At 43.6% G+C, this 25,163-nt stretch overlaps 1 protein-coding gene across 1 annotated transcript in view; it reads right to left on the bottom strand.

Moving 5' to 3' along the window:
• CACHD1 (cache domain containing 1) overlaps positions 1–25,163 on the bottom strand; it is an 89,700-nt gene that overhangs the window by 33,084 nt on the left and 31,453 nt on the right. The window contains exons 3-4 of the mRNA XM_069023615.1: positions 20,474–20,622; positions 8,696–8,802 (exon numbers count right to left, since the gene is read on the bottom strand). Of these exons, the coding sequence (XP_068879716.1) occupies positions 8,696–8,802; positions 20,474–20,622 (256 nt within the window). The remainder of the gene's footprint in view (positions 1–8,695; positions 8,803–20,473; positions 20,623–25,163) is intronic.

Here is a 25,163-nt window from a genome sequence, read left to right as displayed (position 1 = left end):
TCGGACGTTTCATCACTCACGGCCTCGCTCGTGGTGTTTGGAGGAGAATAACCAGGGCCCAATGTGAAACACAAACTCCTCTGCTTAGGATGGGTAAAACTCACTGGTCAAACCCCACTGACTTGCAAATAGTTCAAGTCTTTTGGAAACTCAGCACTGGATTTGACAGACTTTGTTTAAAGGGTGATGACAGTTCCTGAATCTCTGAAGTACACCCAGGTCCCGAGAAGGCAAGGCCGGAGTGAGGAAGGAAGAGATTAAGGCAATTATATATGATATATATACACCCCTACATCTACCTGTAACAATAAACACATGGTCAACATCCTTTCCATAAAGGAAAAAAACTTCATGTTAAAAAATCCTGTTCTTTTTAGTGGAGTAACTCCAAAATATTAAACAGGTCTGGTGCTCACAGCTCCAACCTGTTGCCATCACCTATTCTGATTTCTGTTTAAAAATCTCTGCATGAACAACTAGCAAAAATAGTTGTCCATGAAAATGTGAGTTAAGGACAAACTCACTGTGCAGAAATAGATGAGAAGGTTAAAAAAATAGGGAGAATCTTTTTTTTTTCAGGGAAAACACAGCACACTCCCTCTAAGGGTCATGCAGTGGCCACACTCTCCAAGTGCCAAGTGGTGGCTCTGTGCTGGTTCCACCCTTCCTCACCCTGAGCATCTCCATCACTTTCTTGTTTTCAAAATCATGGAATCACAGGATCATTGAGGTTGGAAAAGACCTTCAAGTCCAGTCTGTGACTGATTCCCACCCAGCCCACAGCACCAAATGCCACAGCCAGGCCTCCCTTGGACACCCCCAGGGATGGGGACTCCAAATCTCCCTGGGCAGCCCCTGCCGAGGCCTGAGCACCCTTTCCGTGGGGAAATTCCTGCTGATAAGCTCATAAAATTCAGAGGGAAGGGTAATAACAGCTCTTAGCAGCTATACTGCAACTTCCCTTCAAGTCCCTCAGGACGCTGAGGAGTGATCATTAATTACTCATTGCATGGACAAAAAGGTACAACAAAGAAGGTCAGTGACATGTTCCCAAGCTCTGCAGTCCAGCAGGAGCTGAGCTCAGGATACAACCACGGTGCAGAGCTCAAACCCTCCTGGAGTTCACAGGCCACACTCATTATCTTTAAAATGTGGTACTTTCCTATTAAAATAATCTCTAGGGAAGCACTAATTAACACGAGCAATGAAAGCAACTAAAAAACTACAGCCTGGCAATATGACCAACACTGACTGACTGACTGGTAAAAACCCTGGTAAAAGCACAAAACATCCCAAATCCAAAGAAGTGTTTAATGCACTAAGGGAAACCAATGGAGTGTTCGGATATTGTGGAAATCTGGAGCATTCTGGGACAGCTGTGTTTGAGTCACCTGAGGCAGAGGTGGCACAGAATCCCTGAATGGTTTGGGTTGGAAAGGACCTTAAAGATCATCCTGTTCCAACCTCCTGCTGTGGGCAGGGAACAGATCCCAAGAGAATAGGGAACAGATCCCACAGGCACTGGGAAGGGAACAGATCCCACGGGCACTGGGAAGGGAACAGATCCTGTGGGCACTGGGAAGGGAACAGATCCCACGGGCACTGGGAAGGGAACAGATCCCGTGGGCACTGGGAAGGGAACAGATCCCGTGGGCACTGGGAAGGGAACAGATCCCACGGGCACTGGGAAGGGAACAGATCCCATGGGCACTGGGAAGGGAACAGATCCCACGGGCACTGGGAAGGGAACAGATCCCGTGGGCACTGGGAAGGGAACAGATCCCATGGGCACTGGGAAGGGAACAGATCCCGTGGGCACTGGGAAGGGAACAGATCCCACAGGCACTGGGAAGGGAACAGATCCTGTGGGCACTGGGAAGGGAACAGATCCCACAGGCACTGGGAAGGGAACAGATCCCGTGGGCACTGGGATTTCTGCCTCATAGTGCAGTGGGAATGTCCCACGGACCTTGTCTGCTCTCCCTCCAGCCTGGAGGGATGAAGGGATTGATGTCCATCCCATGGAACAACCAACTTTGCCACACCAGTGATCTCAGGCAGCTCTAAGTCCCTTAAAACAAAAGGAAAATGCTCCCAGGAGAGAGGGAATGGGAACTCATTAGCATGGGAAGCACAAACCCCTCAGCACCACAGCATTAACAGGATTATTTTCCACTCAGGGCAGAACATCCTCTCTACTTGCAGCAACTTGAAAATAAAATCTGGGTGCTTGGTATCTTTAGTTTTTACCTAGCAAATAAAGGGGATCACATCAGCTTAAAATGCACAAAAAAAGGAAGATATTTCCTTGCCATTTCTCTTTTCAGGTTCTTTGACTGCACAACTCGGAGAACTGCAGAGGGGGGCTCTGATTTCCAGTGCTTCACCTTTTGCTCAGCATTTCCCCTCAGCATTCCCTCAGGATTGGCACTGAAAATAGCCCAGTTTCACCTCCTGCATCTCCTCCATTATCAAATATGCCAATATTTGGGTTGGAAAGGACTGCAGGGCACATTCAAACCGTAGCCAGACACTCTACAACCAAATACCCACACTGAGGATAGTCTGAGTTCCACATCCTCCACACTTTAGCACTTACTCAAGTTTCCCAGACTGGCTGTGGCCACGATGTTCTCTCCACATTGGGCTCAGAGTAATTACCCTGCAAAAACCACTATCCAGGGCTTTCCCCACTCCTCTTTGCCACAGTATTTTACACTTCCCACAGTGCCTACAAATCCCCCTGGGATCCCAGGCTGGGACTGCTGAGTTCTGTGCAAAAATGCAGTTTCTCATGAGAAGAATTCCCTGCCTTGATGGAGCAAGGACTACCAGAGATTCCTCTCCTCATCCCCCTCCAAAATCAAGTTTTTCTCTAAACTGCTGCTTCCTCCTGCAAGCAGAAGGGCCATGAGACTATAAAACATTTAAATCCTTCTTTTTATGTCCAGTCACCAGGATTTCATCGTTCTAGGGGTGAAGTTGTTTTGTATAAAGAGGCTGAAATTCTGGTATTGAAGTTTTTGTTGTCAATTCCAGAAGTTGAAAAATGTCATTTCAAAGTGGACATGTGAACACTCAGTTAAAGCCTGGATGAAATAACTTGCCCAGTCTCATTTTACCAAAAACATTAAAGGAGTTCATAATTTAAAGGGTTTGGCTTTTTTTTAATCCCTGCTATATTAAAGATAAACTTCTCATTCCTGCAAGGCCACGAGCTGTATTTATTTCCCCACGAGAGTATGTGGATTTAGAAGTGTTCATTTTCCCCATAAAACAATTGGTTTTGAAACTCAAGCTCTGCTGTTCTCCTCTTCACACAGTTGTGCTCATGTTTCCTCCAGCAAGTGTTAGTTCAGTAATGCCCTCCCCAGGGACCACCAATTTTATCCTAAGTCTGCTTTTTCTCCCCTTTTTTTCCTTTTTCCTATGGCCACAGCAGACAATCTCCCTGCAGATAAGCCATGGCTGAAAAATCCAGACTTCTTCTCTTTAAGCACATTCTTATTTTCCATCCACTCAAGCTGTAAGAATGCCCTGCAGATATTTCCTCAAGTCTTGGTCCTTGCCAGGACACACAGTAGATCATTTTTTTTTTAGCCTAAACCTCACCTACCCCAAACTTTCTATGCCCTCAGTGTCTGTAGTTTATTCCCACCTCCTCCTCCCAGAAAACCTTCCCTTGGAAAGGTTATTCCATCAGAGGACCCCAGTAAAAAGCTGATAGTGAGATGAGCTGCCTGCCCAGCCCACAGCTAAAGGCTAAATCTGTCAGAAAACCTCAGAGCCCCTGGCAGGGCCTGAAGGGGCTCCAGGAGAGCTGGAGAGGGACTGGGGACAAGGCCTGGAGGGACAGGACACAGGGAATGGCTTCCCAGTGCCAGAGGGCAGGGATGGATGGGAGATTGGGAAGGAATTGTTCCCTGGGAGGGTGGGCAGGCCCTGGCACAGGGTGCCCAGAGCAGCTGGGGCTGCCCCTGGATCCCTGGCAGTGCCCAAGGCCAGGCTGGACATTAGGACTTGGAGCAGCCTGGGATAGTGGGAGGTGTCCCTGCCCATGGCAGGGGTGGCACTGGATGGGCTGTGAGGTCCTTCCACCCAACCCATCCTGGGATTCTGTGATTATGATCCTATAATTCTGCATTACTGAGTGGATGGAATGATTTTGCTTTTCTAATGTCAGCATCGCCACCAAACAAAGACCCAGCCTGGATCCCACACTTCATGGAAGAAGCAAAGAGCCCCACAAATCTTCGTGGAATCCCTTAATTCCAGACACAGACTGGGAATAAAAGTGGCCAACTGCCCACGAGCTGGCATTGCCAGGTCACTCCAAAACTATCTGACCCCAAATCCTGCTGCAAACTGGAAAAGTTGGAAAGCATGAACATGACAGCATTTGAAATGATCATTCTCTCCAATTATAAATATCTCACAAGGCAAAAAGGACTTTTAGGAAGAAAGCCCTGTGTGACAGAGTTTGTAAAACTTCAAAGGGAATGCGATATGATAACACTTAGCACTTCTAGATACCACTTTACATCTTCAAAGCACAGCCAAACCATTAACTAATTAATCTTCAAAGAACAGCACAAACAGGCAGGGGGAAAAAAAAGGAACTACTGAACATAATTGCTCATTATAAAAGGGTTTCTTACAGCCCTCCTCTTTAGCATTACATTTGCCAAGCTGCCGACCTCGGATCTCATCCCACAAAAGCCAGGGAAGTTTAATTTTCAGTTCTCCTCTGACAAGTCCCTCCATTAAAAACCTTCATGGTGAAGAAACAGCACAAAGAAATGTGTTTACTGCACAAGTGAAGACATCCTCTAACTCTCCAGACAGATTCGATCCAGGATTTTCCAAGTCAAACTTGCAGCTCCTGTGTGAAAAGCTCTGCAGCTCAACCACAATTAACATTCTGCTGGTGGCATGAGCCAGGACAGAGCCCTGCTCAATCCTTAGGACTCTGAAGGGAAAAGAAGTAAAAAACTCAATTCATTTTAAGGAATGGGACCAGATTCCTCAATTAAAAGGATTTGGAAGGAGAGGAATTAACTCTTCTGCTCAAAATACCTCCCAACCATTTAAACTCAGCCAAAACCCAGTTTAAAATACAGCAATTTAAGGACCATGACCAAGGCATTCCACATTCTGGACTCGATGATCCCTTCCAACTCTGGGTATTTTATGATTCTAATATTTTAAATGATCAACACCTCGAATAAAACAGACAAAATTTATTGGGCAACTTGGTGCCATCTCTGCCTATTTCTGGGGAGGAGCACTCTGCTCTGCCACAGCTGCCTGACTTGGAACAGACATTTCAGCACTTCCAAGGATGAGAAGGAGAAAGATTTACTGGTTCCCTGTTTATTCAAAAGGAAAAAAACCTCCAGAGGAACCTGATAACATAATGCATTGGCTCTGGGGAAGATTTAATAAATGAAGGACTGTTCAGAGTGGTGAGGACAGATCTCTTCATCTAACCACCCAAAGCCTGTGCCTCCATCTGGAGAATAAAGACTTTCTCCTTATCTATTGTGTACTAATGGCTAAAAGTAATCCAGATGCAAAACTCCAACCAAGATAAAACAGAATCTTTTTAAGAACTTAAAAAACATTGAAAAAGCTACCTAGTATCAAGAAAAAACAGTGGTAAAAGCATTCTTTTTTAAAGGCTCAGAAGAGACACATCCATCTCTTTCTCCCTCCCCTAAGATTAATGTTTATTTTAATAAAAAACCCAATAATACTGGAGAAAACAGATTTGAACGTTCCAGGACCTCCATCACCCTTCTGAACACCCTGCTCAGGGTGGAATTTGGGCTTGCTGTCCACACCAAGGGCTCTCCCAGGCTCTGCTCCCGTGGCTTTGCCGGAGCCTGCGGTGCAAATTCCATTCCCTTCCAACACCTCCAACTTCACCACTCCAATCCCACTTTTTATACTGAGCATGGAGCAGGCCAAGATTAACATTTCCAGAACTGAGAGCGAGGTCGAGCAGAGCAGAGCTGAAATTAATGTTTTGCCAGGAGCTTTTTATAGGCAGGATGATTTAAACTGCAGAACTCACGTGGGAAAAGAGGGATACTCATGGGAATTCTGCCCTTGATGTTCAGAATGAAATTATCAACTCATTCAGGAAGACAACGATGAGAACACCCACATTTGTGTATCCACAATTTTTGGGGCTTTTAAAGCATAAGAATAAGTGAGGCAGAGGTAGAACCTAAACCCAAAGTGCAACAGATACTCCTCAGCAGCTCTGCATGAGGACACTTATGAGAGAAGAAAGAAAATGATAGGATTAGGGGAAATTATTTTGTATTTGATCCGTGTCTTCTTTCAGAGGTGGTTTTAGTTTAATGTGAGTATTGATAGATTTATTGAGAATTGGCTCCTGTGCAGAGCAAGGGCTCTGCCCTGAGTACCCTCAAAGGTAAGTGGTCCCACAGAAAGATAAAAGTAAGAGTTTCAAGACACAGATGGCACTTTTAAGCCCCATTTCTAGGCTGACAGCGTGTTCCCAGCTGGGGGGATGCTGCAGCACTGAGAGCACTCCATTCCTCTAACCAAAACTGCTTTTCAAGACATTGAAAACCATTTAATGCCCCACTCCATTTCTATCCCCAGCCTATCCTAAGCCAATTCTTGTCCCAACCCATGAATTCCTTTGGGAATCCAGGGCTGCCACTGGATGGGCTTTAAGGTCCTTCCAACCCAACCCCATCTGTGATGATCTCCCAGACTTTCAAACACAAGGACCAAGGACACTCCTTGGACCTCACCTACACAAAACTTCTCTCTTCACAAGGTGTGCACCCAGCACCAACTTCTGTTTCTCAAATAAACCATTTCCATCCCGTTCTCCTGCCTCAATCCTCTCCTACCATCCCATTTCTCTCTTACAGACATTTCCTCCCTAATCAAACCTCCCCCAAGGCTGTTTCTGTAACAGGAGAGCCAGAGGAGAGTCTGCTGTCAATAAATCCCTGTTCTTACTCTCCCTCCAATTCCCTCTCCTCTCCTGCTGCCCTTTCCTGCCAATGCCATGTTTTGAAGGTTCTCCTTTCATCAGGAATCTTTCAAGCCAGAGGCAAGGGAAGAGGAGGCACTTGAGCCTCACTGCTGAGCCAGGACAGCAGGAACCCTGAACACCCACTCACACTGTTTTTGTGGGAATTCAAACCAGAAATTTAAATCGTGTTTACAAGAAACTGCAACTTATTTGCTTTTCATCACTCAAAAATAAGGAACATTTCTTGAATACTTTTTTTAACCTCCAACTTCTGGAGTAGAAAAAGATTTAAATTTAATTTAAATAAAAACCATGAAGTGATTCATTCAATGCCTTGCTCTTACAACAGTGACTGTAAGCTTGCTTTCAAAAATTATTTTGATTAATTAACAACTGCATGTGATTTTAAACATTATTTTAATGAGCTGTTTGGGTTTGGTTTTTTGTAATAAAGAGATGAGTAAAACAAAGCTCAGCAAATCATAATGAGTGAACAAAGAGTGCCTGGCTTTGGGATGGAAAACACCACACAAATCACGACATGTCAGGAAATCAGCCTGGCCAGCACCTGCATCCAAGATGTGGGATACAATGGATGGGATGGAAAAGAATCTATGGGGACTGTTCACTTTCCTTTTATATTTCATTAGAAATCCAGAAAGCAGAGCTATAAGAAGAGAAACAGTAAGGGAATTCATAAAAATTTGGGGTTCTTTCTCCCATTTGTTGCAAGATGGTGAGGGTGGAATGGTAGGTCTGCTACTTCATCAGTCAAGTTCATAAAATAAATCAGACTTTTCTTCCAAAAGAGCTCTGAAAATTACAATAAAATAAAATAAATCCCAAGTCTGCTTTATTCCCCCTGAAGAATTAACAAACAACCCTCGCCCCAAAATGAAATCCACAACCAAAGTCTATTAATGGTCCCTAATTTACAACACGGAGCACCATAAAAAGTGGAAAAGTCAGATGGAACAGCTGGGCCAAAGTCTGACTGAACCCAACTGAAATCCCTGTATTAATCCACACTGATCAGGATGCAACAAAAAAAAAAAAAAAAAAAAAAAAAGCAAGCCTTGCTGCACCAGAGGCCCAAAAGCTGAATTTTTCAGCGATAAGTCACGTGTATTCTGGTTCTAAGCATATTTCTAAGTCCTTAAACGTGTCGAGAAAATGCCCTGACAAGACAAAGAAAGGAAATATTTTAAGATGCCCTCATATTTGGTAGCTTTTGCATATCACTGCAAAGGCAGCCTCACATGAGCTGAACTCAGCTAAGAAGATCAGAGGAACTTCCCTGTGCGGCCCCTCCAGCAGCTGACACTGCTGATGCCAAAGCAGACAGGCCCAGGAAGGAGAGTGCCTCAGAAAAAGAACTAAAAAGAAAGAAATAAAAAGTGCAGGAACCACAACAAAATTATCCATGGTAGGCTGGAATAAAATCTTCATGACATTTTTCTAAAGTACTTAGACTAAGGGCATTACTTTAGGTATCAGCTTTCAATCATGAAGTCTCAAATTAAGAGCAGGGTGACAGTTGCAAGGAGAAATAAAAGCTTGTTGCTATGGCAATCAATGCAAATTCCCTGTGCCAAGGAAATGTTCGAGTCTAATGGGGAAAAAAACCCTACAAGAGAAGGAAAAAAAACCCCAAAGTAGAACTGTGCTGCTCACCAGAATTTAAGTCACGTCCAGGATTGAAGGCTCTGCTGTTGACAGTGGTCGAGAGTCTATCGCAGCTGATGGTTCTGGAAACGTTGGTGTTGAAATTCCCATCAAATCTGGAAAAACAACAAGAGGATCAGCAATCAAACTTGATTTATTAAACCTACATTTACAATGGAAACACAGCTTTTTCATATTTCAATGTAAATTATTATTTATAATAAGACATTGGCGTTGAAACTCCCATCAAATCTGGAAAAACAACAAGAGGATCAGCAATCAAACTTGATTTATTAAACCTGCATTTACAATGAAAACACAGCTTTTTAATGTTTCAGTGTAAATAATTATTAATAAGACGACATTGGTGTTGAAATTCCCATCAAATCTGGAAAGATGACAACAGGATCAGCAATCAAACATTATTTATTAAACCTACCTTTGCAATGGAAATTTAATTTTGCAATGTAAATAATTATCTGGGAAAATCCAACTTTATCTATCCTTTTTAAGAGGCGTGGGGAAATTGTGGAACCCAAGCCTAGGGGGGATAAGCTCATTTGTTTCTGCTCTCTGCACTCATCTGTTGCATTTTCCCCCACAACAATCCTTGCAAGGTGGGACCACGAGAGCGGTGCTCGTTCAAGTACATTTGAACAGCAGAGATTCCAGCTTGGGAACGTGCTCAGCATTCCAGTGCCACTGGAAGTGCTCCCTCCTGTTGTGAAACCAATCCTTTTCTCACCAGAATCTTTCAGCAGTACCAGGAGCTCTTCTTTCTCTTTTGCAAAATGGCCTTGTGTGCAAAGGAATTTCTCTTTATGCCTTTATGAAAATCATCAGATCGAGATCCAGTTGCCCAAATGTGGCTGCCCCTGGATCCCTGGCAGTGCCCAAGGCCAGGCTGGAGGGGGCTTGGAGCACCCTGGGATGGTGGAAGGTGTCCCTGCCCCTGGCAGGGGTGCCACTGGATGAGCTTTAAGATCCCTTCCAACCCAAACCATTCCATGATCCTGGGATTCCATGACAACAGAACAATTTTAAACCTATTTTCTGTACCAAAATTTGAGGATTTACACTCCAAACAGCAGAAGGAATCTGACAGTCTGAAGTTTTGTTGTATTTTGATTAGGTTGAATAATTGAAACACATTCATGACTCTAACACAAGAAGTATTCCAGTGCATAGTCCTAATAAGAAAATTATAAAATAGCATTAAACCAATGCCTTGAAATTCAAATACAAAATATTTTAAAGGGCTGTAAATAACTGTGACCATTTCTGCAGCTTTTGAGGACTTAAATGCAGTTTTGTATCATTTACACAGGTCAATTTTATTTGATAAAATTTTTGTGACCTTGATTATTCAGGTGACATTTGACAGTGTGATTACTCTTGTAATTAAAAACCTATTTACTTCCTATCAAAGAGTTTTTCTACCACCAACCTCTTCCTAAGAAATGACAAACCCAGGAAGTTCCAGCTCCTTAAACCAACATGGTGCCTGGTAGGGCTGGAAAACACTGATTTTCTGCTCCTGTGTTTGCTGTAAGGGCTGGTTTAGAGTCACAGACAATAAAACAATTCCCTTCCCAACCATCCCCTTGAAACAACAATTAGCAGCAACAAACCCCACAGGCAGCTGGAACCCGTTACCACGAGGAAATTTCAACTTATGACCACAGGAAGAGAGGCTTTTTAAGCAAACTAAACCTCTCCTAATTCAATAGAGTTTCTTTGAGCCCAGCTCAAAATAATTTCATTCTGCAGGGATGCAGATGCAGCATGGGCTGAGATTTGTGAGGTCCTTGGAAAACTTTTATGACTTACAAGTGGAAAAAACCTAAGAAAAAAATAAAATATCTATTAGTAGGCTCAAGATCAGAATCTCTGTAGGTGATTGGATCCAATACCAGAAATTTTAGCCTTACAAAACCAGGCAGAGCCTCCTCACAAGCTTAGAAATGTGGCTTTTAAGTATAAAAGCCACTTCCTGAGAAGTCCCTATTAAATTCCTTAATGATTTTCTGCATTACAAGTAAGTAAAATTATCTTTCATGAGAACTCCTAACCACACCTCAGCCACTGAATCCTTTGGTCTTAACATCAGATTAAATTTTCTGATTCTTGTAGAGTCAGAGAAGTCTCATTTTGCACAGTCAGAGCCCATCAGACCGGGAGCTCCACTTGTAAGAAGCTCTAACCAAACTGAATTCTGGAATATGCAGAATGTGATCATTATTTCTCATCCACGCCTTAATTTTAATATCATCACTGCCACACAGAAATACCAATAAAAACAAAGCCTCCTTAAACTGGCAGGCTTGAAAATTAGTTAAATCTATATCCATAAACACTGTGGGCATCTTAAACTGTGTTTTTCCTAAAGAAGATAAATGAAACTATCAGTGAACAGTTAATTACTGAGAAATCAGCATTTTTTGATCCCTTGTCAAACCACGATTTAAGGAAAAGTTAAGGAAAAAAAAAAGGAAAAAAACCACGTTTATTTGGAAATAATTATTTGCTCTCCCATCCACTTTCAAAATTACACAGAATAAATGCAGAGTTTAAACACAGCTCTACCCATTTTGGTCAATATTTTAATACAAATATTGGGGGAAAATATATTTCTAAGTTGCAAACCTTCTACCATAGAGATACAAATGTAAATGGAGAGTGCAAGTTTTGGCATCAGAGATTCCCAGAGCAGCCAGTCCACAAATTCCCTCTCTCATCCTTGGATAAATTTCCCACAGCTCAGCCTTGTGCCACAGTTGGGTTTCCCTACATGAACACAAATGTTGAACTCCTCTTGCCCTCCACCTCACATACACAATTAAGAACTTGCTCATCACTGGAGAAATACCATAGAATTGTGAGAAACACCCAATAATTGTGGCAACTGCTCCATTTTTGCTCTACAAAAGCACTGGGGGTTCCTTGGAGGACACGGATGTTTGGTGCTTTTGGTATTTTAGCCCAAACACCACAATCACAGCACTCCATCAGCTGGGGTTTTGATTCTGGAGTCAGAGAGGGGGAAGGATGATTATGGAATCACAGAAGGGCTGGGACTGTAAAGCTCATTCCATGCCACCCCTGCCATGGCAGGGACACCTCCCACTGTCCCAGGCTGCTCCAAGTCCCAATGTCCAGCCTGGCCTTGGGCACTGCCAGGGATCCAGGGGCAGCCCCAGCTGCTCTGGGCACCCTGTGCCAGGGCCTGCCCACCCTCCCAGGGAACAATTCCTTCCCAATATCCCGTCCATCCCTGCCCTCCTTTGCCTTAAAGCCATCCTGCCCTTGTCCTGTCACTGCACATCCTTGTGCCAAGGCCCTTTGATCTTCTGCATTATCCTTGTTCTCCACAGTCAGGAAGAGGTGACAGACAGACGGACAGACGGACACACAGGTCTCCTGTCCTTGTGCTCAGCCCCAGGCTGCAAGATCAGGCTGGCATGCTCTGCCAGACACCCAAAGCAGCCAGACCTGGAGCTCTGCACAGGCTCATCCCCTCTGCTGGAGCTGTTTGTTGACATTATTGGCAACCTGCTCCGGAGAACTTCCCAAGCCCTCTCCATCGAGGAAAAGACATTTCCCAGGAATGCAGCTCTTGGATGGAGGCTGGGGCTGTTCTTATCACGGTTAAAATGTAACCACTTCAGCAAAAACACAGCTCTTTCCAAGAGAGCAGAACTGTTGTTGATTTTTTGTTGGCTGAAGGCTCTCCAGCCTAAGATTGATTGATAACGGATGGGTTCCACAAAAATCGTATTTATCTTGGGGCAAACCCAAAAAACTGCACATTAAACATCTCCAGCCTAAAGAAATATTTCCGAGCAATGCTAAACAACAACCCCACAGTGAAAAATAATGACTTTGCAGGATGTAAACTAATTGTCCCAGAGCTCCCATCAAAATCTATTAGTGATGGCAACAGGATACCTTGTTAGCAACGAACATTATTCATTTATTGCATTAAAATGCTTCAACATGCTCCAAAAATCATCCAAGGCCTCAGCTTTTTTCAGGAAGCCAGTGTTAGCTACCCACCAGGAAGATGGATTCGTGCATGCCTAAATAATCTGCAGCAGAGCTGGAGAAGGGAGCAAAACAAATTCCTGCAGCCCAATCCCAGCCCTCCTTCTTACAGCACACAAGTAGCAAAATGGAAATACAGTTAATGGGGGGAAAAGTATAAATAAAAGATGAAGAATTGTTTTAAATCCCATCAGTTAAAGACCAGACCTGCCAGCCTGGAGCAAGGGCTGCCCCAGACTGGGCTAGGTGGGATGTCTGCCTCAAATCTCTTTTCAGGTGCTGTTTGTCTTAAAATTGACTTTTTGCACCTTGCAATGGAGTTTTTGGTTCCACGGCACAAGGAGACCTGGGAAATAGAGCAGCTCCCATGACCAGTAAAAACCAGCACCAGGAACTGGGCAGAGGCAGCACTGTGGCAAATCCACACTGCAATATTTGTGATCTTTTTCATGACACTGGAGAATTTTCCACATACTTCTAAGTTGGTTTAATTCAGAATGCATTATTCATATATTCGAGCATCTTCCCCACTAAAGCCACAATTAAAACCAAAGCCTTGGCACTGCCAAGTGCCTTTCCAACCCATGTTTATATTCTCAGCTGTAACTCCTGCTTTTACCTTTCCTACCATATTTATACCTCACACATTTTCCACTCAGCTTTCAAACTGTACAGACCTTCCCATCACTCGTTTCAGAAGTTAAAATACCAAAAATATTTGTATTTTAGTATTTGAAAACAAGCATTGATCAGCACTTTTTCTCTGCACAGAGGAGCCAATTCTTACCAGTGCCTCCCTTAATTCTTACCAGTGCCTCCTTTTATTTTTACCAGTGTCTCCCTGAATTTTTACCAGTTCCTTCCTTACATATTTACCAGAGCCTCCCCTAATTTTTATCAGTGTCTTCCTGAATTCTTACCTGTGTCTCCCTAAATTTTTACCAGTGTTTCCTCTAATTTTTCCAATGCCTCCCTTAATTTTTACCTGTCTCCTTTAACTTATACCAGCACCTCCCTTATTTTTTACCAGTATCTCCCTTAATTCTTACCTGTGTCTCCCTTAAGTTTTACCAGTGCCTCTTTTAATTTTTACCAGTATCTCCCTTCAATTTTCACCAGTGTTCCCTTCAATTTTTACCAGTGTTCCCTTCAATTCTTACCAGTTTCTCCCTTCAATTCTTACCAGTATCTCCCTTCAATTTTCACCAGTATCTCCCTTCAATTCTTACCAGTTTCTCCCTTCAATTTTCACCAGTATCTCCCTTCAATTTTCACCAGTGTCTCCCTTCAATTTTCACCAGTTTTTCCCACTTTTGCCAGGAGCACGACTACAAGGCAGATAAAAACTTGAGAGCTGACCCAAAATGTTCCAGGTGACGACATCACAACCAACACTTGGGAAGTCCTCCAGAATCCTTATCAAAAACCCCACACCAAAATTCTTTAGATATAATTGTTTTGGGTTTGTTTTTTTTTACTTCTTTAAAGCCAGCAAAAGACATTGGCTGAGACTCCCTTCCAAGACAGGCCCCTTCACCCCATCCCCCTTTTCGCTGCCTCCCTCTCTTCCTTCTGGATTCCCTTTAATGAAGAAGGGATGGAAGCTGCATCCCGAGGGAGCAAACAGAGCCACGACTCCCACTTTGATCTGGTCCCCACGGAGCTCCACGCTCCCTGCCTGCCTTCCCAGATCTTCCCTTGATTGACGTTGGCTCTGATGTACAAACTGCTTTGAACTTCACACATGAAATTCCCATCAGGCCACACTCATTTTTATTCTCCTTCAACAGGATTTACGAGCGGGAGATCAGCGAGTGGAGGAGATAAAATGAATTTGCAGGAGCTTTGAATCTGACATCAAAACGGCGCTCGAGTGAGCTCCAATTGGATTTTGCTCGGCCTGAATTTACAGTGTAAATCAACTTCTTTTGTGCATTTGGAGTTTAGGGGAAAACGAGGGAGCTGTGGATAAAAATGGCACTTGAGCAGCTGCTCAGGGCTTCATATTGTTTTAATACTCATTTCTTCCCTTCCTCTCTGTTCATGCAAATTCAAGCTGACATGAATATGCAAATGAAATTACATAAGTTCACTCAAAATTCAGTGTTTCCTTTGAAATTCCCAACCAGGCCTTGTTTGCTTGATTGCAAGGCAAGACTTTAACTCATATTTTACATAAATACTTAACTATAGGGTGCCCACTGCATCTAAACAGAATGCTGGAAAACAATGTTTTTATGAATAAATTCAAGCCAAAAAAAAAGCTACTGATGTTACAGCTACACAATTTCTTCTGGCAAGGCACCAAAGTTGCTCCAATTATTTCAAGTAGTCTTGAAAAAGTCCAAGTACAGCTGCTCTCAGATGTAAAGAGAATGTACTGTTGGAAGGAGGTTTCAACCCAGGAACACAAACTATTCCCATCCTCTCTTTTTCATGAGGAATTTCTATTCCAAACCCTACATCTTCTTGAGGAATTTGGCCACATTAGAAGTAAAAGCAAGAGGCCAGGAGAGAGATTTCCTGAATACCTGCTGCACTTTATGGACAAAAGCTGCCAAAGCCCAGGGCTGTGCACACTCCCTACATCTCTGTGCTTTACTGCAGCCTGAAACTCAGTCAGAACAGCAAATACATCTTAAATTTCATTTATTGTGCCCCCCACACTCCTCCTCTGGAAGTGCAGCTCTTCAGCTATTGCAGCAACCCAAGGAACTGAATGGGGTTCCCGTTATCTCCCACTTAACTGCTCCGGAGAGGGAAGATAAACACAGAAAGAGCTGTGATAAAACTGAACTGCATTAGCAAATATTTAACCATCTGTTTAAAAAAAAAAAAAAGCAAAAACCAGACCACTTCTGAAGGCAGTATCACAGTGAGGGAGTAAATGATTTTCAAATAGAGGTTCGTAAACTCCCTTATTCAAACAGCTCTATTAATGTTTGCAATGCAGCACTGCCAAGTAGGGTGTTTTACCAACAAATATTTCTCCATTCCAGCTCCTTCCACAAATTTGGGTAAATGCATTCCCTAAGCTCTTATCAGCATAGTTAAATAAAGAGCAAAAATAGATTTCCAGCTGCCTGGAAAGGCGGTGTTAAGCAGCCAGAGTGGGAGCATTAATGAACACCAGTGCCCCTGAACAGATGGATTTGGAGACCTGGGGCACCTTCCCATAAAAACCCAGCAGTGAAATTCATTTGTGGCCCCGGGGTGGAAGCAGGGAGGAAGGGGGATGATTCCAGCAGCACACATGAGCCATGTCCAACAAGGAGGTGCAGTGAGGGACACTCGGGGCAGCTTCCTGGAGCTGCCACTTCTCTTCTTGCTCAGATCCCAAGGAAACTGGAAATCCCTTCTCTCCCAGACCCAAGGACATGAAATGCTGAAGCCCATCAGAGTGATGGGTCTTAAAACCAGGCAGAGAGGAGGATCAAGATCAGGTTTTGAGTCTCTTTAAAAGCATCATCTGGTCTTCTTGTTGGAAAAGCTGCAGGAACAGCTGCATTTCCTCACAAATGCATCTGAATAATTTGGGTTTTTTCCTGGAAGGTGATCCTATGCAGCCATTGCTGTGTTGAGAAACCACTGGCAGGTGCTCTATGGCCCCTAACACAACCAACTTCCCTGGCAAACTGGAACTATGGAAAGCTACTTCTGGAAGCCTCCCACATGAGAGCATCAATCACAAATCCAGAAAAAGGCATTTTGTACAATGGGTAGAAGACAAATACTCAAACATTATCCACTTGTTCTTAGAGTGGAAGGAGTTTGATTTCCTTTCATTGGCAAATATTCAGTATAAACCCCTTCTTTATCTGCCTGGTGCCATCCAGGCCAGCACCATCTCTATGAGGAAAGTTATTCCAGTCGTCACTCACAAGTCACACCATGCAGACCTGCAAAGGTAGAACCCCCTAATGCTTCCAAACCTGCATCCCAAAACTCATTTCTAAAATCCCTATTTAGACATTTCTCACAGCTGACACATACTCCATAAGCTTCCATTGCAGCTGCTCAGGATGTTTGATAAATAAGTTCAGTTTATTCTTTCCCTCCCCTCTTGCTGCCCCATCAGCCCATTCCAGACCCAAGATTTCCTCAACACCTGCCGAGGGCTTCCAGGCAGGAAAACCAGGAGGCTCCAACTTGTACACAAACGTATTTATCCTCTTCAGGAGAAAGACACTTTAATTCAAACACTGTCTGGTAAATAACCACCCAATTCAATCAGGATAGGGAATGTCTGGAGACAGCATGAAATCCATTTCTCATGGCTTCTTCCGCAGCCTTTGTCGGTGAGGAAACACAAAGGTTCATTTTTCCAGCAGGGATTTCTTCCAGGATTAGAAGAGGCATGTCACCTGACATCCATTTCCTTATCTCCCATCAGTTTGCTAAGAGCCCGGAGCACTATGTCCATATTAACTCTGCCTGCTTTGGAGCAGCCTCTTCCCAAGTGCTTCGGTGCTTGGGAAAAGGAGCTGCTCCCCAGGCTCTGAGCCCAGGGACACAAACGCAGCCTGGATGGCTGTGCAGGGAGCAATTTCCACACCAACCATGCGGGAGCTCAGAAAGCTCTGCTCCCTGCCTGCCCTGCTCTCCTCCCGTGCCATTCCCAAACCCTGATGAGGTAGAGCTGAAAATGCCAGCAGAGATAACTGGAAGAAGGATCAGCAAAAAGGAAAGGGGAACACGAGTCCCTGCCCTGCTCACTGCTCCTCAGCAGTCCCTGCACATGTATTTAGGTGTGGGATTTTTTCCTTGAGCCCAAGCACACATTTAGAGCCTTTGGTAAAGCAGCTGAGTGTAATTTTATCAGGAAATGTTTGTTGAATTAAGGCCTAGGAAAGGTCCCTTGCCAAAACCACTCAATAGCCACCAACAGTGCTGCCTCATCCAGCTGGGTTTGCATATTCCAATTTATTTATTTTCACCACTTCCCAAACCAAGGTGGTTCCATTGCACAACCCTGCCTTGGAGGGGGCACAAACACACAACTGCTGGTCTTACACCAGTGAAACCAGAATATGTTGGGTACAAAACAGCAACCAAAAGCACAGCCAGGCTGGGAATTTTAATCCAGACTGGAATCACATGGAAACTCATTCATTTGGGCTCTTCACTGCAAGAGCCAACACCATGGAATAGCAATAAAATAAATATTGCTTTCCCTGTCATATCCCACTACTCACTAAACGAGCAATTTAAATGCCAGGTTCATTTTCTAACCCAGTTTGTACTTTGTTAGGTCCTATTTTCTATCATTTATTTACAGTCATCAGGTGTGGAAATCCCACAGTTTATCCCAAGCAACATGACAAACCAATGCTCGGATTTCCAGGATAAATAAAAGCAAACTCAGGGATAATTTTGTTAATGGTAACAACGAATACAAATTGAAGTCAGCAAGCCATTAAAAGAAACTCAAAATAAAAATCCTTTCACTGCAGAATAGTACATCCAAGTTAATTTTCCCCAAAGCAATCCAAACTTGCAGTATTCCCAACACAATGTCAGTAAGTTGGACAATAAGAGGTTGAACACCATATGACAAACAGCCTTAAACACCGTGGGAAAAACCTTCAAATCTACCTTAAAAATACACCCTGAGGATAATGCACTCCTGACACTGTTCTTGCCCCAAATGTCTGCTCAAATAAAGAGGCCGCATGAGGAAACAGCCAGAAAAAGAACACACAGAGTTCAGGAGTTGTAACACAAACATTTCACAACCCTCCGGAACGAAAACCACAGCCCTGGGGACACAGACATGGCCAAGGCACAGTCTAAGGCAAAGGATCTCGTGGAAAAAGCAATTTTCACAGACAAATCTGGGTCTTTTTTCACGTGACCTCTTCTGCAGCAGCAGTTCATAAACGTTTTAACCAAAATATTATCATTACTGTTGCTTTAACACCAACATTGAACACTTTAAACACCAAGGATAAGCTGTTAGCAGCAGCAGCACATCCAATTTCACTTCCTACAAGTGCAGGCCCAACTGCAGCTGGAGTTAGTCCATGAATTAAACATGGCAGAATTCAAAATATGGTCACAATATCCAGGTGAATCAGCTTCTTTCCCAATATTTTAACCCAAATGGGAAATCTCCCAGAAAGGCAATGCCACAGGGAAGGAAAATGAAAGGAAGAGCAGCAGATGGGAGAGGCAGAAAGGGGAGAAAAACTGAAATGATGGCAGAAGCATTTAGACAAATCAGGCAATTAACAAAGCATGGAGCTAAAACTTGGAAGTTTCAAACAGAAAATACATTTTTACATTCTTTTTTTTTTTGACTTGCAGATGATTTCCTACGGACAGCACTGGGTCCAATGGTCAGATAAGCCTCAACCAAGGTGCTGTCCAGAACATCCTGCAGCTGATAAAATGGTCTGGGAACCATTTAATTATTGATCCAAGCAACTAAATAATGAGAATCAGATTGTAGAGCCTGAATGAGGAGCTGTGCAAACAGCAAATTCACCTGCTTTGCCAGCTGTTTGTGTTTTAAACCACTTACTGGGAATGATTCTTATGCAAGTCCACCACAGCTAAAGAAGTTTCTAAAGGACTTCCAAGCTACATAATTTTGGAGGACAAAGTGAAAAGGAATTCACTAATGTTTCCAGACTAAAAGCAGACTTCTCTTTATAATGAAAAATTAGGCCACACTGACAAGGGGGTGATAAATTTCCTTTCTCCTTCCCCTCAACCCTTGCTTGGAAGGTGTTCCTGCTGCCTGGTGATTCCTGCATGATCAGAGGGCAGACAGGTTTTCATCCCCAAAGAATTCCTGACCCTTTTGTCCACAGTGCCACCAGCCTGGATGTGCCAGCATTTTCCATGGGCACCTTGTCCAGCAGGAACTGCACAGAGACCTCCAAACCTGTGCTCTTGGAGTCACCTGATGACCCAAATTACCTTCCTCCCTCTCAAATGTTTTTAAATCAGACTGACATATAAACAGTGAAAATCAGTCTGTAATCAAGGTTTGCATAAACCTTGCAGAAGGTTACCTCTTGTTCTTTTCAAGCCCACATGGAAGTAAATGTTTAATATGTTCAGCGTTTCAAGAAAATTACTCCTCTTTCATTGGGAAAATCAGAGTTTCTATCACACATTTCTACAGTTAGGAAACCCAAAAAAGTTTCTGCAAATATGCAGCACAATAGAAATTATTAAAGACAACCAACTGCTCAGATTTAGCCTACTCAAAACTCCTGTATTTAAAACCAAACCAAATTGAACATGAACAAATCCAGTTTCCAAGCAATGGACTCGATTTCATTAAACCTCTGCTATCAAACAGCAGCATGTCAACCTGATTAAACTGGAACACAGTGCTTTTAGCATGTGATGGACTGACCAACTCGTGATTTTGGTTACTTCAAAGGAGAGAAAAAGGTCTCATGACCAGCCTGAGGAGAGTTATTCAGGGCAAGCAGTGCCTCAGCGCAAAAACAGTGTCTTGGAGCTAGACAGACTCTTTTAGTATGGAACACTATGAACAAACTTTCTTCCTTTTATTGCTTCCAGCTGATTCCCAGTTCTTGTTTAAAGCCCATCATTAAGCACTGGTGTGGGAGAAATGGAAAAGAAGATGAGGACAAGATAAGAGGCACCTTTGGAGATCTGCCTTCTCCGTTTTTATCCAAAGCAGCAGCAAACACAAAGAAACCCTCCTCTTCTTCACAGATTAAACAAATGACAGCACGAGGAATTCCAGAATTTCATACTCACTCCATCATGGATGGTGGGATAGTACAGCAGTCCTGGATGGCAGTCAGGGGTGAGGTGAGGTGAGCAGTGTACGAGGCTTCCACCACCTGCTTGTTCCGATTCACCACGTCCAAGTAACGGTTGAATTTCTCACGGATTTTTTTTGCCAACTGAAAAAAAAAAAAAAAAAAGAGAAGAAAGCTTAAAATTAACCCAGTTTTTCTGTATTACCCCATTCCTTAACAACCAAGTAAAAGCTGAGTATGCTAAAGAAAACAATTTGCTCACTGTACTTTTATTTTGGTGGTTTAAGCACTGTAAAGTCAAGTAATCAATATTGGCCACGGGAAGGAGAGCATACGAGAAGATAAAATACATTTCTCATCTAGCAATGGGTGCTTCAACAGAGTTTTGCATGTGTGAAAAGTGTGACTTCCATCATATCAAACTTCCCTTTCATTAAGAACTGACAGCTGGATGTGACACTGAGGCACTCCAAGGCCTGACATGGATGGAGACTAAAGCAGGCCACAAGTCAATTTAATGAAATTCTGTACATGGACACTTCAGGAAAGCCCAAATAATGGTGTTAGAGAAGCTTTCCCCTACACAGAACTTCTACTGCTCCAGGAGCAAAGAGCCAGCAGCAAATCTCCTGCTGATGGGAGCGACCTCAGCATCCAAGGAACCCCAAAGAACCCCAAACACTGCCATGAATATTTCTCTGTTCCTCAGCAGCCTCCTCAGTCAGGTGGATCTGTGCAGAAATATCTCAGCACTTCTTTCACGTAGATTTGGGCAAAATAAGCCATCCCAGATTTTGCTTTTCTGCTGTATTCCCTGCTGCTTTCCTGGGAGGCTCCCCAGGCTGAGTACTACCTGAGTGACTTTCCTCATCGATCTCAAGCTCACTGTGCCTACTCACAGCCTACAACAGCTTCAGCTACAAACTGAAAAATCTCTAACTGATGTTGTAAAATAGCAAGAAGAAAATAATGACAAAAGTCTCACACCGGTGAAATTCCTCCTGAAGTCTTTTGTTGCCAGAGGCCCCTCTAAGGAAGGCAGTCCTTTTAAACCAGGACAAGGTTTAGAGGTTACACTATTCCTTGTAAGAGGCAATTTCTCTCCTTTCAGAAAGTGAAAACAAACACATTGTGGCCCCTCCCACACAATTCTCAGACCATTAAAAAAAAAAAAATCAGAGTGCCTCGCTTTGGAAATATCAAATTGGGTACTTCAGCCCTTCTTTTTAAATGGTTCTGAAAAAAATTAAAATAAAAGTAAAAAAAACGAAGTCAAATTTTTGCCAGCAAGTACTTCCAAGCTGGTGGTGCCTGTGGCACCTCTGCCCTCTCTCCATGCCAGGCAGAATCCCGGCACTGGGAAGGGTCCTGGTGCTGGCCAGGGCTGAGCCTGCTGGGACACATCCCAGGCTGCTGGAGTGACTGTGCTGCCACAGAAGAGCTGCTTGTGTCCTTCATTAGGCACTTCACAACCAGCCTGACTAATGACTGCTGGGGAAAACGGGAAGGGGACAATCTGTGGCTGCTCTTGGAGCAAACGTGACAGTAAACACAGTTACCAGGAGGCATCAGGTTTTACAAGGAGCATTTACTGAGGCTTTCACTCCTCATCTTTCATCAAAGGGAGGAATTAACGAAATGGATCAGGCTTTTTTTTTTGCTCTGCACATTCTGCATCCCTTTCACACCAACCAATTATATATCTAATCATCAGCCAGACACGTCCCAAACGAAAGAATCGTCTCTAAGCAATAGATGGAGGTGTTGAACAATCAGAAATACTGTTTTGCATTTCTGCAAATTTCTCCAGAGCTAAATCAGATCCTTAATCCACAGCACTCCTCTCTCCTGCTCCCTGCACACCCCAAACTCTACAGGGATGATTTAACGGTGCTGCTGGTTTTGTGTGCTGGGAAACACCCCTGGATTTTCCAGATCCCCTGGACTAACAAATGTCTCTCCTAACTCTTACCAACAGGCCATTTTGTCACGATTTCCTTGGTTATGTGAGGAACGAGGCCTCGCTGATAGCAGCACTGCTTTGCCCCCATTGTTCCCAGGGAATGCTGCGGCTCTGTGACAGGTCTCCAAGGAGCACAGGTTTTAATAGCACCTCGCTCAAATGACTTGCAGAATTATACCTAATTAGTTCTGTGGAATGATTTATTGCCAAGGCACCAGAGGACTGCTAATGGGCTCCTCCATGTTAGACATGCAGCACTATTAAATTGCTCCCAGTTGTGACGATAATAAGCTGTTGGGGAGATCCTTTTCTGTTTCCCAGTAAACTTTCTTTTTGTCTGGCTGCTCCCCTCAAATGTGTTCTTTAGAAGTGAATTCTTCTGTGAGAATCCAGAATTCTTCTGGAGGGGCTCAAACAAACACAAACCAAATTTCCTAAATCAAAGCAGTCAGGTTTGGTGGGTACAAAGTTCTCTGCTCAGTTTGGGCAAATGAAATTCCAAGGTAAACCAGACACTTGAGCGTGAGATTTCTCTCTTCGTTTCCCTACCTGAAATCAGGAAGAGGGGAGAGAGCTGAAGTTTGCTGAGCATCATTAGCAGACATAAAACTCTCACAGGCCCCAGAACAAAAGGCCTCTCTCTGGTTTGGAATCGGGGCTGCTCTCTGATAAATGAATGCTGTACAAGCCGAGGGTTCGGTGTTGATGAGTTTTCACCTTCTAGGTTGAACAATAAAAGCGCCCCACAGCCTTTGAATTTCACCCTGCTGTGCCGAGTCTAAAGATCTGACAAATCTGTTTTTCAGAAGATCCTGTACTTCAGAAGCTGACAAAAAGCAAATGCTTTGTTCCCAAACTGCGTCTCCCATGGAAAAACCTCAGAATGGCTCAAAGTCATTCCGTTATTTTTATGAAACGGGATCCAGCGCTTCGGTCGGGGCAGGGAGTCAAGTGCATGTCAGCAACGAGGGATATGAAGCCTCCCAGAGCTCCAGACACCATTCCCTGCCCACAGTTGGAAGACCTGACTTTGTCTAATCTAAAGAACTCTAAAAATATTGCCCTCTGATAGCAAGACAATGCTCCCAACAATTCAAACCACTTCAAAACCAGGGAACTCAAAGTCACCAAGGGCAAGATGATCCAAAAATAATTTTCCGTTGAAAATTTCTTCAAATGAATAAATGTTAAGAAACTGAGGGTAACACACCAATCAAGTACTAGAAACAAATGGCTCTAATTCATCAAATTGAGAAGTATCACCCAGATGAAGCCTAACAAAACAAACTTTTCTGCCATAGCTGGGCTTCACCGGAGCACAAAAATCCACAGCAGTGAGCAGGAATTCCAGCTCCCAGTGACTAAACCAACAGCAAGGAATAATCCCTCCTTCCCAACCCCTCAGCACTGCCTGGTGTGCCCATGCCCTGTGCACACTCACATCATCCCCCTCAAACTTTATTCCCTTTGCAGGGTGATGCACTCAGCTGTGGAGCCTGTCACAGTAAAAGCTGCAGGCTTAAATCACCTTCTCCTCTTTCTAAATAAAAACCTGAAGTTTTTATCCAACACATACCCTGCTTTTTTTAACCTGCCTGGAGCTGGAGAGCTGCTGGATGCTGATGGATGCCAGACCCACACTGGTTACAAAACCTCCAAAGTAGAGAAAGAATGAGAGATAACAAATAATGAAAGGACAGAACATTGAACTATGAAACCATCCTTACATAACTGTTAAAGCACTTCTAAGGCAAAATGGAAAGCTGTGCCCCCAATCAGGCACAGAAAAGGGGCAGTGGGTACCAAGTGTGACAGACATTCCTGCTCCAACTCACCCATTTTAATGGAGACTGAAATAAATCTGGATACCTTGAGATTGACATAAAGTATTATTATCCCCAGGTCCATGCACAAAGTGCTCTTCCCCTCATCTCAAAAACAACAGCAGGGGGAAGCCTCCTTGGGCATTTTTCAGATTTCTGTGTTTTCCCCTTCATTATAATAAACAAAGCAATAAGCAGTGAGTGCTCTCTGTGAACAATGCAGCCATTAGCCCTGTTTTCCCTGGATTTCCTCTGGCAGCTGACACGCAGCCAAAGCCCTTGGGTTTGCAGACAGGTTGGACTCTAACACCTGTTTCTATTACTGCAGCACCCCTGGGTAATTCACTTCAATTGTCACCATCTCCACTGACAACCTTTCATCACAACATCACTGAGCTCCTCTAATTTTCCCAGAGACATTTCCCTCATTTGCATCGTTCCCTCGAGCTTTTTTTTAAAGCTTCTTCCCCCTCAAAGCTCCACAGCTCTGAAGTCTCCCCTTTGCAGGGAGCTCAGAGGGAAAGCAGAGCTCCAAGGTTAGGTTTTATTTCTGGCTGTAGCTTGAAAGCCAAGGTATTTTTTTATGTTTCCAAGCCTGTATATAAAATATGCATCAGTGGGGTTGACAGGCAGGGATGCCAGGACAGACTCACAGCCAGGGATTTAACACTGTCAAGCTCCTTGGAAAGGATTGCTTACACATGGAAGAGCTGAGTTATAATTCTGAGGTTTAAATTCCCTCTGTAAACCAGAAAAATCTGGAAAAAACTACCTCTCTCCAACATCCACCAGGCATTCATCCTGCTGCTGTATCACAGCTGTGCATCCACAGAGTCCTACTCTAGAAAACTTTTAATGTTATTTATTTTTCATCTACATGGCTCAAAGAAACCACTGGT

This window comes from Aphelocoma coerulescens, chromosome 8, assembly GCF_041296385.1.
Source record: "Aphelocoma coerulescens isolate FSJ_1873_10779 chromosome 8, UR_Acoe_1.0, whole genome shotgun sequence".
NCBI classification, from domain to species: Eukaryota; Metazoa; Chordata; class Aves; order Passeriformes; family Corvidae; genus Aphelocoma; species Aphelocoma coerulescens.
The sequence above is the reverse complement of the archived record's forward strand: the minus strand, read 5'-3'. Positions and strand labels throughout refer to the sequence as shown.